General features: G+C 29.9%; 2 protein-coding genes across 2 annotated transcripts in view; both read right to left on the bottom strand.

Annotated features, from left to right (window-relative positions):
• The window catches only part of LOC126779102 (E3 ubiquitin-protein ligase LRSAM1-like), a 152,032-nt gene that overhangs the window by 1,441 nt on the left and 129,640 nt on the right, over positions 1-20,951 (bottom strand). The window lies entirely within an intron of this gene.
• Positions 1-20,951, bottom strand: part of LOC126779003 (mucin-5AC) — a 63,062-nt gene that overhangs the window by 11,748 nt on the left and 30,363 nt on the right. The window contains exon 2 of the mRNA XM_050502757.1: positions 11,431-11,672. Coding sequence (XP_050358714.1) covers positions 11,431-11,506 — 76 coding nt within the window. The 5' untranslated portion in view covers positions 11,507-11,672. The remainder of the gene's footprint in view (positions 1-11,430; positions 11,673-20,951) is intronic.

Raw genomic sequence — 20,951 nt, 5'->3', positions numbered from 1 at the left:
ATATATAATGTTAGAGTACTAATATCAATATAGTCATAAAATTGCCTGTACAGGCAATTTTATCTGCGAAGCTGGTTGAAAGCTATCTCGAATGAATATGAGCGGATATATTGCTTGGAACGAGACTATGTATGATTTATTAAAGTATATTTTTATATGTGAATTAAAGTTTACTCTTATTATGTCTGACTGGCCGCAAACCCTGGATCAAAAAAAAGTTGGGCTAGAAAATAGCTGTCCGTCGAGTAGTTCTCAATAGCAACCCGGAATTTGCCAGTTCTCAATGACCTGTGTCTCGGAAAGCACGTAAAACCGTTGGCCTTGCTACTAAACTCTTTGCGGTCGCTTCGGATTTCTCGTTTAATAACTATGAGAGTACGAGATAGAGTGCACTTGTCTTTGTTCAGTTGAATATTATACCTAACGCAATCGTCTTGAGAATGGGAACCGTAGGAAAAATCTGTCATAATATATATTTTATTAAAAGCACATTTTCTTGAACCTTAATCTCTCATTTCTTCTGTTATTTGATAACAATTGGCATGGTTAAATTTATTTTGACGGTTTAATATTCTTAATGAAACCAACGACACGTAAGTAATAATATTCTCTTTAGGCTGTGAAGTGAAAATATACTTGGCCCAATAACGAAATTACTTGCAATGAAAAAAAAGTGACAAAAAATCCGGCTTCAATCCCCGATGTCATATCGATGACTTTAGGAAAGACGCAAAAAGAGTCAAATTTCACGCGCTTCAATACGCGTACGTATGAAATGTAACTGCTCTTTCGAGGCCAATAATTTTACTGAATAAAACTCGCGCGTTCATTACGAAAAAGGTTTTATTCGTAGTAACCTACATTACTACCTTTAAAAAAAATATTTTAAAAAACATTTTATATTTCTATAGAGTAATTAGAGATATGACGATATTTATATATCGTATATATCAAAATTGCAAGTAACAGATTCAAGCCGTTGAAAACAACAAAGATTATTTTATTTTGGAAACAATAAAACTTCTAACTTGATTCATGTTATACGAAATTTGAATAATTCTTATAATTTTATATTCACAGTATATTAAATAATACATCTTTTGAAGTACATAATAATATCGCTTGCTTTATATGGAGAGAAAATTGCGTAACTTATCTCAATCAATTCTGACAGCTCTCATGGTCCTTCCGTTGTTTTCATCCATTTTTCAATGCTTACGCTCAGTTGGTGAACATTTTGAAACGTCATCCAATTTTTTCCCAATCTCTTTATATACACATATATCTTATTATCATGTATCAAATCTTTGTTATCAAAACGAACAAACATGTTTACGGTAAGTACGACTTACGAGTTCGGGTAGATATTGGATCTAGAATACTTAGTTGTTGCAAAAAATATATCCTCTAACTAACCGTAATTATAAACTAATATTATTTATAAACAAGAATTTACTATTAAGATTAGGGAATGTCATCAAAAATTATTTCCATTTTTAGAAAATATGCGACATTAAATCCCTACGGTGAAAATTTGACGGTCATATTTAAGTGCGACGTTATAAAAGCTGACACAATATTAACCCTTTTTAATATACTCATATTATATTTACTATTTATATTTTATTTTTCTTCTTTTTCATTACGCTCATTACATATGAATGTGGGTAAAAATCTAAATACACGAACAATATTTTAGTATTCTACGCACTTACGTTAATGACACTAGTAGATATGTATATCTATGTATATCAGTATATATGTATATCTATACGTGGATGTATTCGTTGATTTATTTTAGTAATTTAGAAGACCAACTTGTATGACGTGCCTCTACTTTAGTGGCTTGCTTAAAAGTCTGCATATATCGTTGTTCTGGGTACTAACCCTGGGTCAGGCGAAAAAACAGTTATTAGGTTTCCAGTTAAAAATTCTCAGCAACAACATCAAGTATGGAAATTGGCAATGTTTATAATACCGTGTCTCGGAAAGCGCGTAAAATCGTTTGTCTAGTACTTGAAACTCTACCCTGTAGTGTCGGATTTGTCGTCTTTTCAGATTAAAAGACTAAAGGGAAGGGTGCGTACGTGTTTGTGAACGCACTTGTTCACTATAATAAGTGCTGCTCAGTTAGCTAGTCTCCTATGAGAATGAGTGCCGTAGCCGAATTTGGTCACAATCTAATAATAGTATATATATTATATTAATGTGTTATTTTAAAATTTTATCTTTTAGTAATTTTTGAAAATTTCATGATAAGTTGAAGAAGAAAACTGTTACCTAAACCTGTTACAAAATACACAGTTTTATTGGAATATTATATACATATATATAAAGATGTATACATATATATATATATATATATATATATATATATATTATGAAGCTTTAATTTTCTATACAAATGTATAGAAAATTTTATTCGATTCCTATTTAATTCGAAATCCATTCCGTTCACAATCACAATTGCGGAGAGCATAGTAGGCGGTTTTATTTTCGAAACCTCAGTTGCTTAAAGCAAGATAAGCGGCTAAGAAAGTATTAACGTCAATCCTTCGAATATATATTTCTCCTCACAATGTAGTTAATACCAACGTGTAACGTTTGTTTTCACATATTTAAAATATAAATATATCTTTAAGGGTTTAAGATTTTTTTAATTTTATATTTCTTAATAAAAAAAAAAAAATTACATAATAATATATGTTCGGTTTCTATACTCAAGAAATGATTCGTTTTGCTTACGAATAGTAGAATTGTCTATGAGTTGTAATTCACCAGCTACCATTGGCTTGCTATTTACTTAATAAGAAGGAAACGAATACGAAATTACGAATAGTAAAATTGTCTCATTTGTTCGTTACAAATGAGATAATTTTACTATTCATAATATTTTTTTTTATATATAAAACCATTTATATACTTACAAGACTACTAGACCATAGTAATATATTTATAATTTATAGTTTTTTTAGAACTATTAGTTATTGTAAAAAATCTATTTACAAATCATAATGAATGAAATGATTTTACATTTTCAAAAGCCTGTCATGTGAAACAGGATTCGGCGAGAATTCCACCAATATATTCCATTGCGGATTGAAAGATTTACATGGGCCATTATGGCCATTATATATATTTAGAAAGTATCTCATATATAGTAAGTATATAGTATATAGTAAGTATATATATTATACTAGTTTTCGCTCGCGGTTTTGCTTGCTTGTTGGGCATGTGTTAGATATAATAGCCTATGTCCTTTCACTTCAGTGGTTTAGCCGTGAAGGTGTAACAGGCAGACAGTTCTAATATTAGTATAGATTACTCAAAACCAATTATTTTGTTTTCTTACGCCATTCTTAAAATTATCATAGATGTAGAAAAAGAGATTATCTCACCATCGCTTTCACGGATAACTGCGAAGCTGTTCACAGTTAAGCATCATCAAAAGTAATATAGTTTCAACAAAACTAGGTCACTTAGTGTGAGATTAATTGCAATATATACAAACAAATAATCCAATGTATAAAAATACATATACATAAACAGTAAGTTTGTCTTCACAGATATTTCTGAAATCCCTTAGGCTATGTAAGATGTAAGTTTGCGGCCGATGTGTCAGTATAAAACTAATGAATGCTGGTACCAAGACTTCTAACTTTTAGTGATCACAACAAAGTTCTTTGAAGTTACAGGCAATGTGGAAAAGTTACTTCTCAGTAAACTTTAATACTCGATTGGACATGGATTTTATTACAGTTATCTTACAAAACTCTTGGTATTAACGAAAAATGTAAAAATCAATGACGATTAAAACTGGGGTGCGGTTTGTCGTAAATCGAAGGTAATTAGGCGCACACGTGTTGAACAGTCTGCACGTGACGGGTACAAAGGGTTTAAAGCTCTTTATGGGATATATGGGCATTTTGAAAACCATTTAGGAGCATAGTGATTAATAATTGTTCATCAGTGGTTAGATGACCTATTTGTACAACATAAATCACAGAAGTTGGAGATACCTCTTAGAAAATCACGAATGTAAAAATAAATGAATAGAAAAATACAACGCATAATGTAGAATACATTGTGAGAAATTATTATTTTTTGTATTTAATTCGAATAATTTCTTAATGCTATAATAATAATATTTATTGCTTCAGATAAAAATATTGCTACTTTAATAATTTTACAAATAACGCGACGAAAATATCTCCTAACGAAAAATAATTTAATGCATGTTAAAGAATATATACGTTATTATATAAATTATTGACAGTGAGAGCGCTGCGTTCTCTAAGGGCTAAATAACAAGAGGATTAATTTCCTTTGTTCAATATAGTATACCAGGAAGTCGGGCTAAGAAATATTTTCCTGTCAATAAAATTATTATTTCCTTTTACAATTTTAGTTATTTACAATATTATTTATAAGGAAGTTGTTGTTGGTTCGATTTATGAAAATTTTGACTATGTTCAAAACAATATAGGACTCTAGGGATCTCAAACCTGGAAACGAGGCCACGTTTGAAGTTCTCAGATTTCAATAACATTTTGGGCGTGTCCTCCGTAAGCCAATTTGTAACTCTTTATAATACATTCGTATATACAACCTTATTTACTTATGTTTTTTTTTAAGATTGCAGACAAGCAAATTAGTCGCCTCATGGTAACTGGTCACTTTCGCCTTTAGATATGAGTACTGGCACTGTAAGACGTACAATAACCTACCTTCTACCAAACAGTAATAAAACGTATTGCTGTTTAGTAGAGTAACTAAGAGTGAGTGGTAAAAGTAGTGTTAATGGAATTAAGAAAATCATTAAAATTCATAAACTGTAAGTATGAATAATTAATTTAAAAGAGAGCCCGTCAAATAGGGCTAGCACCCATTCATAGAGTACAAGGTCGAGTGCAAGCAAAATATAACGAAATAAAGCGACGTGTCTAGAATTGTATCATCTACGCTCAATAAGTATATTTTATAGAACGTAGATGATACTTTTTGCAGGTCTAAGGTCCTATATTCAGGAGTAGTAACGACAAACGACATTAAGATTGACAGATAATATCAATTTTACTTATTTTTTATATACTGCATTGGAGTAAATGTCGCGGACAAAGCATTGCATATTATTTACAAACTCTAAGCTCAATCAGTAAAAGTTTGTTTTGTGGGACATCGGAAGACAATTGTTCTTAAACTTTGTAACCCGGCAGAAAGAACAATGGCGGTTACTACAAGTCCAGCGAGTTGATTAGTTTGTTAATCGCTTTGTGAAAGTGTTACAATCATTTTTATAACTCCAGCGAGTCCCTTACAACTTTGACTCTATGAGTATTTTACGATGTAACTACATTTTTCAAGGTTTATTATATTAATTTGATACACTATGAAAACCGATAGTGTGTACTTTCAGATGTAGATATGTATACAGTTAAACGAAAATTTAATACAAATTAAAATAAAAAAGAAATCGTATGGAGCGCTAATTCTTTTTGTTGTTTAATTTATTGTGGAAAACTAAACGATTATAAAAAAACAAATGGTTCACTTAACAAGTAATGTGGTAAATGTTCATATTAACTAATAGACACTGATACCGCAAGAAGGTTAAGGGACTCTTTATCAGCATCTCTTTCATTTTTACAATACTAGCAAGTTTCGAAACTAAGGTTTTTTTTTGTATCGGAACGCTTTTGTAATACGCCTCGTAGACTACTCTACTATCCGTAATCAAAACGAATTGTTTCGTGTGTACAGTAAACCGACATTCGTTCTTTCAGTTATAAAGTTATTGTTGTTGACGTTGAGCGACAATTATCTTTGATCTCTGTAGGTGCTTTGTAGGCAGAGTAATGGCGGTTTGAAACAAGCTCAGCCAGACGATTAGTTTGTTGATAGCTTTGTTTGTAGAAATGTAACAATTGCTTATAAACTAGATAGAACGCTTCGTTAATCTTATTTACTGTATATTTGATTACGAATTTAATATAATTATTTAATTCAGTGGACGTTGCGGTTAATAAAAAAATATTAAGTAAAATACTTTTGATATTAAAAACGTGCTAAACCCGTTCATTTTGAAGATCATCTGAAACAGATAGCTTAAATTGTATAATTATTGAAATTAATTAAATTTCGATTCAAATAAATATAATATACGAAATGAATAGGTTTGATGGATAAAATAAATGTTTAAACCTCTCTATACTATCATGAATGATATTTGATTATTCATCGAATTTTCGGAAAGATCTTACGCGTCGCAATGGCAACGAGAAGAGGATTAGTTGAGTGTACCAAAATTTACGATAAGGTGAGGGGTTCCAATGAGATTAAGGTGGAAAAGAGACTCTACGTGCAGACTATAAAATAAATATTTTCGTCAGAAGGAAAAAAAACAAAATTATATCATATATGTAGTCGTATGGAAGACGAATATGAAATGCTTTCTAACTTTCTCACGATTTTGATTATAGAAGTCTTAAAATACTATACATTTATATAATAATAATTTAAACTACCTTATAAAAGTTACATAATACAAAATATTTGCATATTATGTAGTATTTTTTTTTACTTTTATTAAAATATCATGTTTTATTATAAAATACTGTCCAGTCGAATCTTATTCAAATTTAAAGACAACATTTTAAAAATATATTTAACTATGGTATGGTATGGTATTTAAAGAAAAAAATCTTGCACAAAATGGTTCCAAGAAAATACATATAATAAACTTACAACGGCATTTTGATGGAATTTAACAAAACATCTTAATTCAATATGTCTCGGGGCTACATGGTCTAATAGTCAATTAAGCAAGCTGAACACGTACTCACTTCGGTAAATGTTTGAAATACAACAACACGTAACGTGCTTCACTCATATGTAATTAGCTTATATACTTTTAACATCAGTTATATTAATTTATATATAATTACTAGAAAGTAAATAACAATGTGATATGTCGAACCTTTAGTTATATTCAGAATGAAATATTATTTATAAGAAAATATTGATATTATTTTAACATTCTAGAATGTGTCCACGGGTCGCCTAGCAATGAGAGGGTCTTTTTTTTTCCTAACCCCTTAGGCGTAATAGCTATACGCTAAGCTGGAGGGGTGAAATAAGAATAATAGTAATACTATGAAAACACAAAGTGTTTGTGTGTTTTTTTTTAAATTGATAAATAAAAATAAAATATTTGAACAAACTGTTACTTTATTAAACAATTATCTAGACTATTAAAGTACTTACAACCTTTATCGTGAGCGTTCTAGTTATATAAAGTCAAGCAAAAATATCATCAATGGCCGGTATTACACGTGTACGCATTAATAAGTAAATAAAACTGCATATAATTTGACTCACTGGTTAATCAGTTTGTAAAATAAAAAATGTTGTTTCTTGTTATGCAACAACAATATGAACTAGCTTAGAATTAGTTACATAATTATGTTACTTGGATTTGTTATTTCTACTAGTAACAAAAAAGTTGTACACGCCATAGCTATCAAGTCACGTAAACAAGAATCCTTTTATGTCACAAATATGTGATATTTGAATAGTTTATATTATATATTAGTCTTGTTCATTACGTGATACACAGAAACAGGATTCAAACTAGACTTAGGTAAGTTAAACCGGTCAGTAGAAATAAAATGCATACGTTGAACCTGTTTGCATACAATAGTATTTCGACCCACGCCTATCTTTTTACTTTAGCAATAACCATTCTTAGTTTAAAACAGGCGCTGTAAAGGTTTATCCACATGTAACTTTATAATTGCATTTAGTTTAGTTTAATAATAATTTGCTAGAAATAAATGAAATTAGGGCAAATTATAAGGTATGGATGTAAAATTGATTCAGAATATTTTTGACTATTCTAGTCTATGTCTCTTATTCTTTTTGACTATTCTATTTAAATTTAAATATTTTTTATGCGATTTTATACCATTTTATTTCACTGAACGTTTTTTTTATATATATTAAAATTATTAAAATATTTGACATCGTCATTGATATGGCAAAGGTATATATTTAAACTGCCAAAGCATTATTAACGTTCAAAGAAAAGTGTGCCCGAATATGTGTATGCTCTATTAAGTATTACAAATTCGTCGGTTGGCTTTAGGGTGCTTTACATAAATGGTTATTGCTCACTTTTCATTGGATCAACGTGTATAGTCATAAAGATTGCAATCGTGTTGCATATTGGCACAATACGAAGGATAAACGCCGTTCAATAAAAGTAAATTGTATGAGACTGCATAGACACTATTCACAATGCACGTATTGAATGAAACATAGAGTATTATGTGTACAATAAGCTTGACTTTCTCACTTCTATAAAACATTACAAGTTCACAAAGCGACTATAATTTTTCTGTTAGAAGATTTTTTCGCCTTTGTAAGACTTACAGTTTTTTAAACGTTTGTTAAAATCTGATCTACTAAACGGACTAAATACTCAATGCTCATTGGTCGTTGCGTCATCAGCTGTCATCGACCAATTAAAATTCAGATTAATGTAAGTTTAGCTGATATGACATTAATTAGCGTTAAGGTAGCCAAGATAGCCCGGTTACTGAATCTCAACAGGAGATTGCGGGTTTAAATCCACCCCAAGTAAGCTCACTAAATTTTCATGAATATAATATCGGTTTTAAATCGCCTCGTGCCCAAATTTGAAAGAAAACCTAGGCAGCTGACTTGCGAAGAGAGGGGCACAACAGTGGAATAAAAAGGCTGTAGATAATTATGGTGATTATAAAAATGAAATTAATAAAAAAAGTACGCATCTGAATATTTAAAATGAATAAAAAAAGTACTCATGATATCTGTCTAACTAGACTATCAAGATTTATCTCTTCACAAATAATCAGTATAATTTTTCATTTATTACATAATAAATATTGAATTAAGCTAAATTTATTTAAATATACACATGTAATATTTCACTTTATATTGAAGCTCCATTTAAGCATCCTTTGATGAAAGCTCAATACTAATTGCTCCATAGATTTCCCTCAAAGAATTATTCACCTTGCGTCGCTTGTATGAATAGAGCTTAATACGGCGATCTCGGATGGTTGAGCTAGTACAGGGTCCTATAGGGGAAAGCGTTACTTCATATGTTTCAATTTAAGATTTTTCGTTTTAGATACATTATTTATTAGGAATATGATAATCATATTTATATATTTGTCTATGCTTTTGCTGGACATGTTTCTAAGTTGTTCATGTCAATTACCATGCTTTTGACCAATGATCTGGAATTGACCCTGGATGCAGCTGCCAGGTAATGGTGCAAATTAAATTAGACAATCAAAATTGATTGTATTTACTAAATATCTGTTCAAGTGTACCTATCAAGCGTCGAGGAGTTTCCTCGTATGGAGCCAATCCTGGGTGTAGAATCAGGTGTAAAATGCATTGTCAACGAACCGAATCAACAACAATCTGACCAGCTTACAACATTTGACCTAAGCAAAGTTTAATAAAACTTTTAAAATGATTATTTCAGATTAGGATAATTTATACGTTATTTACTCAGATAAAAAATAAACTAAATTGATTGAATAAACGAATATAGTTATTTTGTATACAGCAGGATCTCGTACTAATCGGGCTTAGTTCTTGAATAATAAATGGAGCGCCAGTTAGGCGACACACGTGGGCGGCAACCCACATTGAGCTGGGAGTTGTATTTAATTTATCGGTCAGTAAATAACAAGTATAAATTTTTTTTAGTCAGAGTTTTTATACAGAAGAGTGTGCAAGAAGCCTTCAAAATCGCTTCGAATAAAAGTAGATTACAATTTTGTAGTTTTTTGTATAATTCGAATTGAAGTTAGGACTTATATTATTTTTCTCGAATCATGAACCCGAATGACGAAAATTCAAATTAAAAAAAAAAATATTTAAATCATGAAGTATTCGATTTTTAACCGACTTCACATTTATACTACTAATAATAGTTTCAAACGGGTCAAGTAGGTTATTAAAAGTATTCAAGTACATTAAATAATACATGTCCATTCAATGATATATTATTTATTGCATCGCCAAAATAACGCAACCGTATTTGACTAGTCGTATCATTAAATGTGGAACATATTAACATTTCCAATCGCAATTTGTTAATTTAATAACCTAATTAGAAATGAAAATGAAATAATGTAACTATCTACTATGAGATAATTTAAACTTTATATAAAACTGTATTTCTAAAGTACTTAATTAATTTAAAAAAAAAATATTTTATTAATTAACTGACTTAAAAATAATATGAGCTGCCGGAATTAAAAAAAAAAAACTTAAATTGGGTTTGAAGTCTGTGTCAAGCTGTTGAACATTTATATACCGATTTTCTGAAAAGAAATAAATATGGAATTGTACGAGGATCTGAATGATGTTTAAAGCATCCAAATCGACCCATCGAACCATATTTGGGCTTCATAACAGAATCAGTGAATCTCACAGTCATGGTTTATAAGGTGCGGATCTTGTGCGAATTTTTGGGCTATAATAACCAGTAAAACCAAGCTTACGTCTCCACAAAGTCAATTAATCCTTCCTCAAGCAAAGTTTATGCTTAATACATGCAGTTAATTTCATATTAATAAAAAGTCGATAAATAATGTTATATAGTGATAAATAATGATGTATTTTATTATTATGTAATTTCATTATCATAAAAGAGTATCTACTGAATTTCTTGCCGATTCTTGTACATTACGTACCAGTGGTAGCTATAAATTTAATTTAATCTTGTACAATGTCTCAAAATTGCTTGTAAGAACCTACTTGAATAAAAGAGATTTTCATTTGAAATGATTTGATGATTCCGTTAATTTAAATTTAGCTCTTTATCTTTTAAGTGAATACTCAATGCTGTTTACCAGAGTCTTAAATCGCGGTCTTTAATTGAAAATTATGAATTTTATCAAACGTGTCATCTCAATTCTTTGATTTAATTTCTTATTGTATAAAAATGTTTCTATATGTGAGAGATGACCCGGTGGATAGCACACGTAAATCATAACTGAAGATTGCATCTGAATTTACATGCGCTTAATTTGTGTTGATTTCATGCTCGGAATGAGGAAACATTATTCAAATTCTGCCACATGTTTATTCACTAATTCACATTTGAGCAGCTTGGCGTTATGAGCTTTGGACCTTTAGTAAGGTTTAGTAACCTTTTTCTCAAAATAAAAGAAGACCTTAACCCAATGGAATAGGGAACAGACTGTTCATGATGAACAATATCAACGTCGATTTGGCCTTTAAATCTTTTTTAGAATTTAATGTATCGTCTTCATCTAATTCGTTACATTCTCACAACACATTATGTTGTAAACAGGCATTTACTTTTTTTATTTACTACTAGATATTCTAAACTATGTCAAAACTTACCTTGACACTGCGTGTCTTTTGTTATAAAAAGCAGGAAAGCGACAATTGTCGCAAATCTCCAACGTCGCCGCCCCATTTTATTCTACTATTTTCACCGTACCATTGATACTTTTGAAAAAGAGTCTCTCGTTCACGCGAACGTTTTAAAATTTCACAAAAGTCCAGCCATTTCTTGAGTATTTCATTTTGGCACAGAAAATTGGCACAACGTTTTACGTTGAAATCATCTCGTTTTTTCGTATCTGAAACAAAATAAAGTATTTATTATTTACATTAAAAGATTAAACAAATATATACAAATATAATGATGTAATAAAATTAAATATGTACAAACAAATCAAAATTTACAATAGCAATTGTACGAATCATGACCGCGTGAAATGGGCAATTTCCATTCTCTGGACGAAAAATCACCCAGCACTCTTATAAAATTGAATGTCAAAATGTAATTAACGCGAACATCTATAACTGGGGTGGGCAATTATCGAGTTGTTAATAAGGTTCAAATTAAAGCCGCTGATGCGAGATTTCTCACCTATTTTTTGTGATACGCTAATTATGAAACCCAGTGAGAAGAGTGAAAACGCTTTGATGAGCTCTTATAAATGTATGTGAAAAAAGTAATATTAAATGGATGCAATTAGTCATATGCAGTATCTTGGTTATAGCAATATAAACATTATTTGGAAACCAAAATAAAGAAAGTTGTTATTTTTTTCACCCATTAAATATATGAAATACAAAATAATACTAACTAATATAATAAATTATATATGTATTAACAATTTGATACATTTTCAATATTAAAACGTATAGAAACAATACATATTATATTGAATTATGTTAGAGATGATTACGATATATCATTTCTAGAAAATAACATTTCAAAGTATAATATCGACCTTGTCGCTAATTAAAGAGAATTCCATAGAGATATAATTCACATACTCATCGAAACTTTGAATGCGAAATCAGTAAACACGAAATCGAATGTTTAATAAAGCAATCAAGACGAGTGACAGGTGGTTTAAACTACGCGTCTAACTTCTAACTTCACCTTTAGTTTCAGAGACGATAACTTTTTTAATTACTTCAGAGGATAGGCAGACTACGATAACATGTCACCTATCGTGAGGTTGAAATCACTGTAAAAGTTATAGTTTTTACAAAAATAAAAATATTAAGTAATAAAATAAAAATCTTGAGTTGACTCATTGACTTGAACCCATATATTTACAAGCCATAAACTTTGTCTACTACACTAACATGGATCTTAAAAAGCAATGTCAGTAATTATCATTTATTGTTCGTTCTTTTTTTTTTAAATAGACTTACAACCCTCATCAGCTATAAACTTTTTTTAATTGTCACTTTTGTCATTTGAGTGACATCGCCTTTTCGAGTACCTAATTAAAAATGTGAGTTTGTAGTTCATTCCAAAAGTGTCAAATACTTGATCAACGATAATTACAGATCGAAAATCATACCACGGAATTCCCAATGTGAAATAGACATGACTTTTTTACTTCTGGCTATATATTGCGTTATCAGTCGACTGTAATTTTGATAATAGTAAAAATGGAATAATCTTACTCAACTATATAAATATAGATAGATAATAAAAGTATTTTTTGAAAATAGTAATTAAATTTCCTTTGCCTAGTCATGAAACATAGACTAAAAGACAAAGACAAGCACGTGGGCTCATCTTAATTTGTATACATCGACAATCGCTTCCTTTATAAAACCCAGGAAACGTTGAAAGATATTAGAATATTTGAAGTAGGCAGGCGTATATTTGGGTTGCAAGGATAAAGGAAATTGATTCGAAGGGAAAAGGTAGGTCAAAGTTTTTTATTATTATTCACATTCGCTTCATGAAAGAAAGTCATGCTGACTTATATTTTATAAAATAAAAAGAAAGAAATTTCAGATGAAATATTTTTCGATTAATTTTATATTTTATAAATCACTAAGTAGTTATATTTATTATAACGTCAGGGTATGTTCTTTTATAATGCTTTTAATAGAACGGTTTTACTACACATTATTTTTATAAAGTTATGTTATATTTTATTTATTTTATTTTAAATTGCAAACACTAGAAATGCGTCGTGACTGCAATAACTTAGTATATTTGCATAAAATAATACACGGTGTTATTGATTCACCCTTGCTTTTAAGATCCATCAACATAAACACTAACTTTAAATACCGACACCCTAGAATATTTACCCTGGACGCATACAATAACAACATATCATATCATAATCCTATCGGTCGTATGTGTCGCGCATATAACAAAATTTTTCTCGAAAAAGACGCGAATGATGGTATTGACATTTTCAACAATAACCTAAATCTATTTAGAAAACAATTGGTTTCAATATTTTCAATTAACAACTAATAATAGTGATTAAATCTATTTTCTTATTCATTATTTAGTTCCTCATTTCAACATTTCATAATTTCATTTTATTTTTCATTGTCATAACTTGTTCATATTTTTCTGTATAATTTTTTCTTTTCATTTATTGTAAACGTTTTTTGTAAAGTGTACAATGTATTCTTAAGTGCTGATGTTATTTGATTTTTATAAGTGAAATATTTCGTCTACAATCTGTGTTCACATAGTTGTTGGGTTATAACTTAGCTTGCTTATAATGTTTACTTATATATTAAATGTGTCTTTAGTTATAATCTGTTTTGTGGACCATAAATAAATAAATAAATAAATAAATTTATAATCATGCATGCAAAAACCCCTGTTACGTGTACTGAGATGTACAGCTTTCATGTTTTATCGTTATTTAGTCATTTTCAAAACAGGTTCGGAGATACCTAACCTATACTCTACTATATATTACACTCAATTAAAGTATTGTTTACACAGGAAAACAGTAGTTATAGTTCTTTTTCTACGTTTATGGCGCTTATTAAGGAGATGATAATAGGAAGGTGGACGAGCATATGGGCCACCTGATGGTAAGTGGTCATATGCCAATGCGCCACCAACCTTGGGAACTAAGATTTTATGTCCCTTGTGCCTATAATTACACTGGCTCACTCACCCTTCAAACCGGAACACAACAATATCAAGTATTGCTGTTTTGCGGTAGAATATCTGATGAGTGGGTGGTACCTACCCAGACGAGCTTGCACAAAGCCCTACCACCAGTAAATTATAGATAATATATATAGCCATTATAGATTTAAAGTTGTATCTTTATATTCAGGAAAATGTAATTAAGAAAACATATTGCACTGACGTCAGAATTTTGATTAGCCACCATTATAATACAAAAGTTACAAAACTATCTATGGTATTATATAATTAGTTACATTACATAATAATATACTAAAATTGTATTTAAGTTCTACGTAACGGGTACGTAGTGAAACGTGACGCGTTAAACGTCAGTTCGTGAAAGCGACGCGTTCCGGCTCGCCGCACAGTTTCTAGCCAATATTAACATGACTGTAGAACGTACATACGATTCATGCAAGGTTCTGTGCTAATCCGCCCAAGGTTAGCTAATAAGTAATGTAGATTTGGTTGTTAATATTGTTGCCTATAAAACAACCTTATGCGAATATTTTTCTTATAAATATATAATTATATAAATAGAATCACTAGTTTCTGCCGACGGCTTCGCCTGCGTGTGGAAGGTGTTGGGTACCCTATATACCTAACCTACCTATATACCTAAAGTACCTATTCTATAACCCTGACAATGTGTTACAGGCAAAATTTTATAATGTTTGGTTGAGTGGTTGAGACGTAAATGCGTTACAAACAATCAAGTAAATAGACAAATAAACAAACAAATTTCTTTCGCATTTTTATTATTAGTAAGGATGGTACGTCAAAATCTTTCTAAAGGTTTTCGTGAGCAATCACTTTTAAATGCAAATACAATTTTCCAATTGTTTGGTTTCCTTTAAAATATATGCTATATTATCGCGAATTTAATATAATTTGTGAAATAAAAAAATAAGATAACACACCAAAAAAAACATTCAATACAATGACGTTAGTCTCCCGCCAAAATCTTTAGTCAAAGTAAAAGTGACATTGACTATTGTCATTTCCTAATCTGACAGTTCTATTGTAATGTCACAAATTCACCACCTTGAAGTTGATTCTGATTGCTGCACGCTAACTTCATAATAATATATATTCGTTCGGTGTTGCTAATGGTATAAATTTAACTCTAGAACGAATGTTATAACATACGAACATTTCACGAGCTTGAAACCGAAATAATTATGACAGGGAATTATTTATACATAGCAAAGGCCCGTCGTTTATATTTTATACGGTACGGTTATATCATTAATTATTACGGACACCATTGAGCGTGTTTCATTTAATATTACAAGACAAGCAAGGGTTGCTATTGTTATTATTATGCGTGTTCACAAATTCGTTACTCTCTAAACATTTTCTTGTGTCGAAATGGGAATATAATAAATCACTTATAATAATGAACTTCTTATTTGACATACCACGTACAGTTTCAGTTTTACGTATTCAATTATTAAAAACTAGTTGTTGCATGTACGAGAAAGATTTTAGGTTATGTCATGATGATCGGTTGAATAGTTAAGAAATAAAAGGGTAACAAAATATTATTAGTAAAGGTATTATTTTTGTGCTAACATATTGAAACTTTTGATCATTGTTATTGTAAATAATTAACACTTAAATATGAAATATGTGACAGGTATGTAATACGAAACAAAAATGGCATAACACTTTAATAAATTAAATTTATTTTCTCGTAAAAAAGTAGTTCTGTATAATTCAATGCTTTAAGTATATTTATTATTATCTAATAATAATAAATGAAAAGCCGAGATGGCCCTGTGGTAAGAACGCGTGAATCTTAACCGATGATCGTGGGTTCAAACCCGGGCAAGCACCACTGAATTTTCATGTGCTTAATTTGTGATTATAATTCATCTCGTGCTTTACGGTGAAGGAAAACATCGTGAGGAAACCTGCATGTGTCTAATTTCACTGAAGTTCTGCCACATGTGAATTCTACCAACCCGCATTGGAGCAGCGTGGTGGAATAACCTCAAAAAGAGGAGAGGAGGCCTTTAGCCCAGCAGTGGGACATTCACAGGCTGTTACGGAATAATAATAAATAATATAAGTTAAATAGACTACCTTTACAGAATATACGAGAGGCTTATTTTTATTTACCGAGGAATTATTTACATTAAGGCCTTTGGTGTATACAAATAGCTACTGTACAAAATACCTAATCATGATCGCGTGGAATGGTAGCGAGAATTCTAACAGTTAAATCGCTAGTATTATTATAAATATACTATTTATAATAATCGTTTTTATTAATAAATTTCTAGATTATTTTTTAAAATAGAAAATAACAAACGATTAACAATTTTGTACTAATAATATGCCTTAGAAAGCGTTTTGCTTTCAAAAGGAGGAAGACATTAGCGGTAATTGGTGAAAAGCGAATCAAAATACATTAAAGAATAATTATAGACGAGCGTACTTCAAGGTAATCAAAGATGTAACGCTTGTTATGCCTTTGTTTCCACTGTTTTTTATAAAAACCTGTTCTTTAATTACTTTAGAATGTATAGGATAGTATAATAAGGAGCAAGAGAAATTTAAATATCATACAATCAATTAAAATTGTTTTGATTTTACAACAGTTTAAAAAAGTTATAGTATTTAATCATTGATATCAAAAACGGATTTGAATATTTTAAAACGTTCATTTTTATTGACAATCTTCCTATAAAATTTTTTCAATAAAAATTAATAAAATGTTTGTTAAATGTGTAGAACCGAATCAAACAATATGACATATTTCATTGGGATTTTTATTCAATTTTTTTTTATATACCATATACAATTTGTCGTATTCGTATTGTTGTAATAAAGAAATATATTTTTCATTCAACAATATTTCACAAGACACAAAAAAAAGAATTGGTAATGGAACTTAGTCGTGTAAAATGATTTACTTAATCCTAAATATAATATGTTTATTTATTTAGTTTATGTTTATTTATTTAGTCATAAATTAATTGATTTAATTATTTATTTATTTCGTTATAAGAAGGTTAAATGCATCTATTTATACATTATTATATTATACTGTGTTTAAATGTTGTATTAAAAAATAACAAAATAAAATGATAGCTAATCGCTTGTGACGAATGAACTAAAAATAGTTCAAAAATATATGTCTCTAATTTATTTATTATGTATTTATAACAAACGCAGAAACATGTCCGTTTTAATGTTTAAGTTTGAAAAGTCAAAAACATCATCAAAAACGGCTAGCTGCTTTCTTTGAACATACATGATACATTAAAAGAAATATACTTTTACTGGTGGTAGAGCTTTGTGCAAGCTCGTCGGGGTAGGAACCACCCACTCATCAGATATTCTACCGCAAAACAGCAGTACTTGTTATTGTTGTGTTCCGGTTTCAAGGACATAACATCTTAGTTCCCAAGGTTGGTGGCGCAGTGCATTATATAAATGAACAGCATATTTGGAAGAAAACACACGGGGAAAGTAATGTACATAAACAGGTAATTAATAACGGGTACCTAATAGTCGACGGTTATATATATTATATTAAGACGGGGAGTCTTAATATAATATATATAATAATCATAACTCTTAATATTATTATACAAATATATTTCAGCTAATTTATTATAAATGCAATATTAAAAGTCGGTTAATTGAACACAATGAAATGAATAAGAAAATCCTAGCACGCTTTACGCAAGCGTAATTTTTTTTATTTTACATTTACATTTTCATTATTTTTTTCCATAATATCCGCATAATACGATATGCTTCACGAATCATCTGGGTGAATGTATTTCAATGTTACTGTTTAAATATATTATAAACAGAACTGTTTCTGTATTACTTCACACGTTTTTTGTATTCAATGCAATAACATTTACGTAATTCGTGTTTAGTTTCATATTAAAACAATGTTCTATGCTAAAATACATTCGCATTAAAATTTGATTAATAGACATACAATAATGACAAATCATACAATTATTCGAAACAAGAACCCATAGAATACATAAAGTTTAGATGCTTCTGCTAAATATTATTGATTGTAAGACTGTACTTGACAGCTCAATCTCGAAATACGTTTGCACATAACTATATAGCTATGGTCTTACACAAACCTAGAATTAATTGCTAAGCAAAGGCATTACACAACAAAAGTATTGCATTCAAATAACATGAGTCCGAGCGTGTAGAGGCAGATTAAAATTATCCCTATTGTAGGGGTTATGAAACGTTCTCACGGTCGACGTATTGTCATGTGAGGGGGCCTAGCTTAAGTCTATTAGTATTCAATTTTGTCTATTACAAACTACAACTAGTAACTTTGCACTGCGTTTTATGCTAAGATCAAAATATTTTCTCAGTCAATGTCAAATATTCTCTAATAATCCTAACGACTATCTACTGTATTCTAAAATTAGTAAATTATCAAAAGCTCATAGCAACGATACCGTGTTTTAACAATGACACAATGTAATATGAATATCATTTAATTAGTAATAACATCGTGTGTTGTTCGAATGTGTAATTAGACAGCAAAGGAAAGCGAATAAATAAGATAGTACGACAAAGCGTGTGCTAATTAATCTTTTTGTATTTCGTAACAAACATTCCTGTTAAAGTTTGTGTAAAAAAAATTGTATACAAGAAAACCTCGGGTCGAGTAATTAGGTCTAGAAAACAGAACAAAAGAGTTCGTAATGTATTTTATGACCACGACGAATGGCTGAAGATTATAGTCGTCGCAATTAGTATGGGCCATTCCGACCCAAAGGTCTTTTGCGTTATGTGGAGGTCAACTTGACATATTGAAAATATGTCAAATACGTAACGATCGTGACAAAAAGACATAAATGTTTAGCGCTCCGACCTCTCTATTTGACCTTAGTAACTATTGCTATTGACCGATAAAATTTAATTTTCACGTACCACAGTAATCTTGTAGTAAAATTCTTCTGTAATTGTAAAGATACATATACTTAGAATAATGTTCATAATTTTCAAAGGTCATTTATTTTACGTCATTTCATTATCATTTCCACATATCATTGTCATTTTTATATATTTCAGTTTTTTGAATTGTAATAACTTTTTTATCATAATGAAGTTTCTATTAAATTTATTCCTTTAATTTTGATGAGTAAAATTGATGTTATTTTTTTATTTTGGATGATGTCATCGATTTGTTAATTTGTAATATGTTAATTTTTTCTATTGTTGACTAGATTGATTTGTCTGTCACCACCAAGTTAAGGCTGTTAAGGCCGTAAGGTTTTCAGCGGAGTGGAATAGCCCATCCATTCTAAAACCTTAATCTTACAATATCAATAGTCGATTTTTTATTTGCAATTTTTTTTATTTCCAAGATATTAAAAATAATCTTTATCGAAAAATAAAATCATAAATGATATAGGACTTCATATATCAATGACATGCGGTGTCATAGTGAAAAATGGTTGCCGCGAAATTCATCGCTTTTTTCATGATTTTTTACTCGTGAAAAATAGCTGTCAACGACATGAAATATCAATTATTGTTATACACCAATCAACAAAAAAAAACACCGTACAAAATAGCGCAGCAGCTTAGTTGGACATGAATAACTTTTTTCATTGACAGATTTGGAATTACGTGTCGACTTTTTTTTTAAATGATTTCGTAATCGAACTTAATTAGATTTAAAAAAATACTTGATAACTAGTTTGAACATAGACAGATAAACATAGACTTTACCACTCTATCCTTTTTTATCCTTCACCGGCTCTAGAATTACCGGCTTCCAGTTGCTGAATATGAAATCCGGTCCATATCTAATCCTAAGCCCAATTAATCTCCTATTCATTATATTTCAGTATGAATGCAATGCAGAATAAACAAGAATTATATGTATTACAGCAGCTGACGTTGGAGAAATTCTCCTCGAAGCTTGTAGCATGTCAAAGGCAATGATAGAATTGTCGTATCGGAATCCTCGAAATCGCAATTGAAACGTACATAAAAAGAGACTGTATGTATTTCATATTAAGCTGTGAATAGTTAGTAATGCACAATTAAAATTAATCATGACGTTACGAAAGGGAGATGTATATGTATTTATATTTGTGGTATCACCTAGGACGAATTTTTCAACGCACATAACGAACTTATAATTATCAATCAACTGATTGACTACAGATTTCAAATATCAAACGAAACTTTAATATTAAATTTTATAATTTCAAAAACCCAAAATCAAAATATAAGTTTTTTTATTATTTACAAGTACCTTAAATCTTTAACGCTGGCAATAACAGTAACAGCCTGTTAATGTCCCACTGCTGGGCTAAGGCCTCCTCTCCCTTTTGAGGAGAAGTAATAGCAAAAATTTAATTCTACCGATAAAAACTTATAAGAAACACTGAGTACGTTTCAACATATACAATTAAAATAT

This window comes from Nymphalis io, chromosome 2 (genome assembly GCF_905147045.1).
Source record: "Nymphalis io chromosome 2, ilAglIoxx1.1, whole genome shotgun sequence".
NCBI classification, from domain to species: Eukaryota; Metazoa; Arthropoda; class Insecta; order Lepidoptera; family Nymphalidae; genus Nymphalis; species Nymphalis io.
Note: the sequence above shows the minus strand (reverse complement) of the source record. Positions and strands in the feature narration are given on the sequence as shown.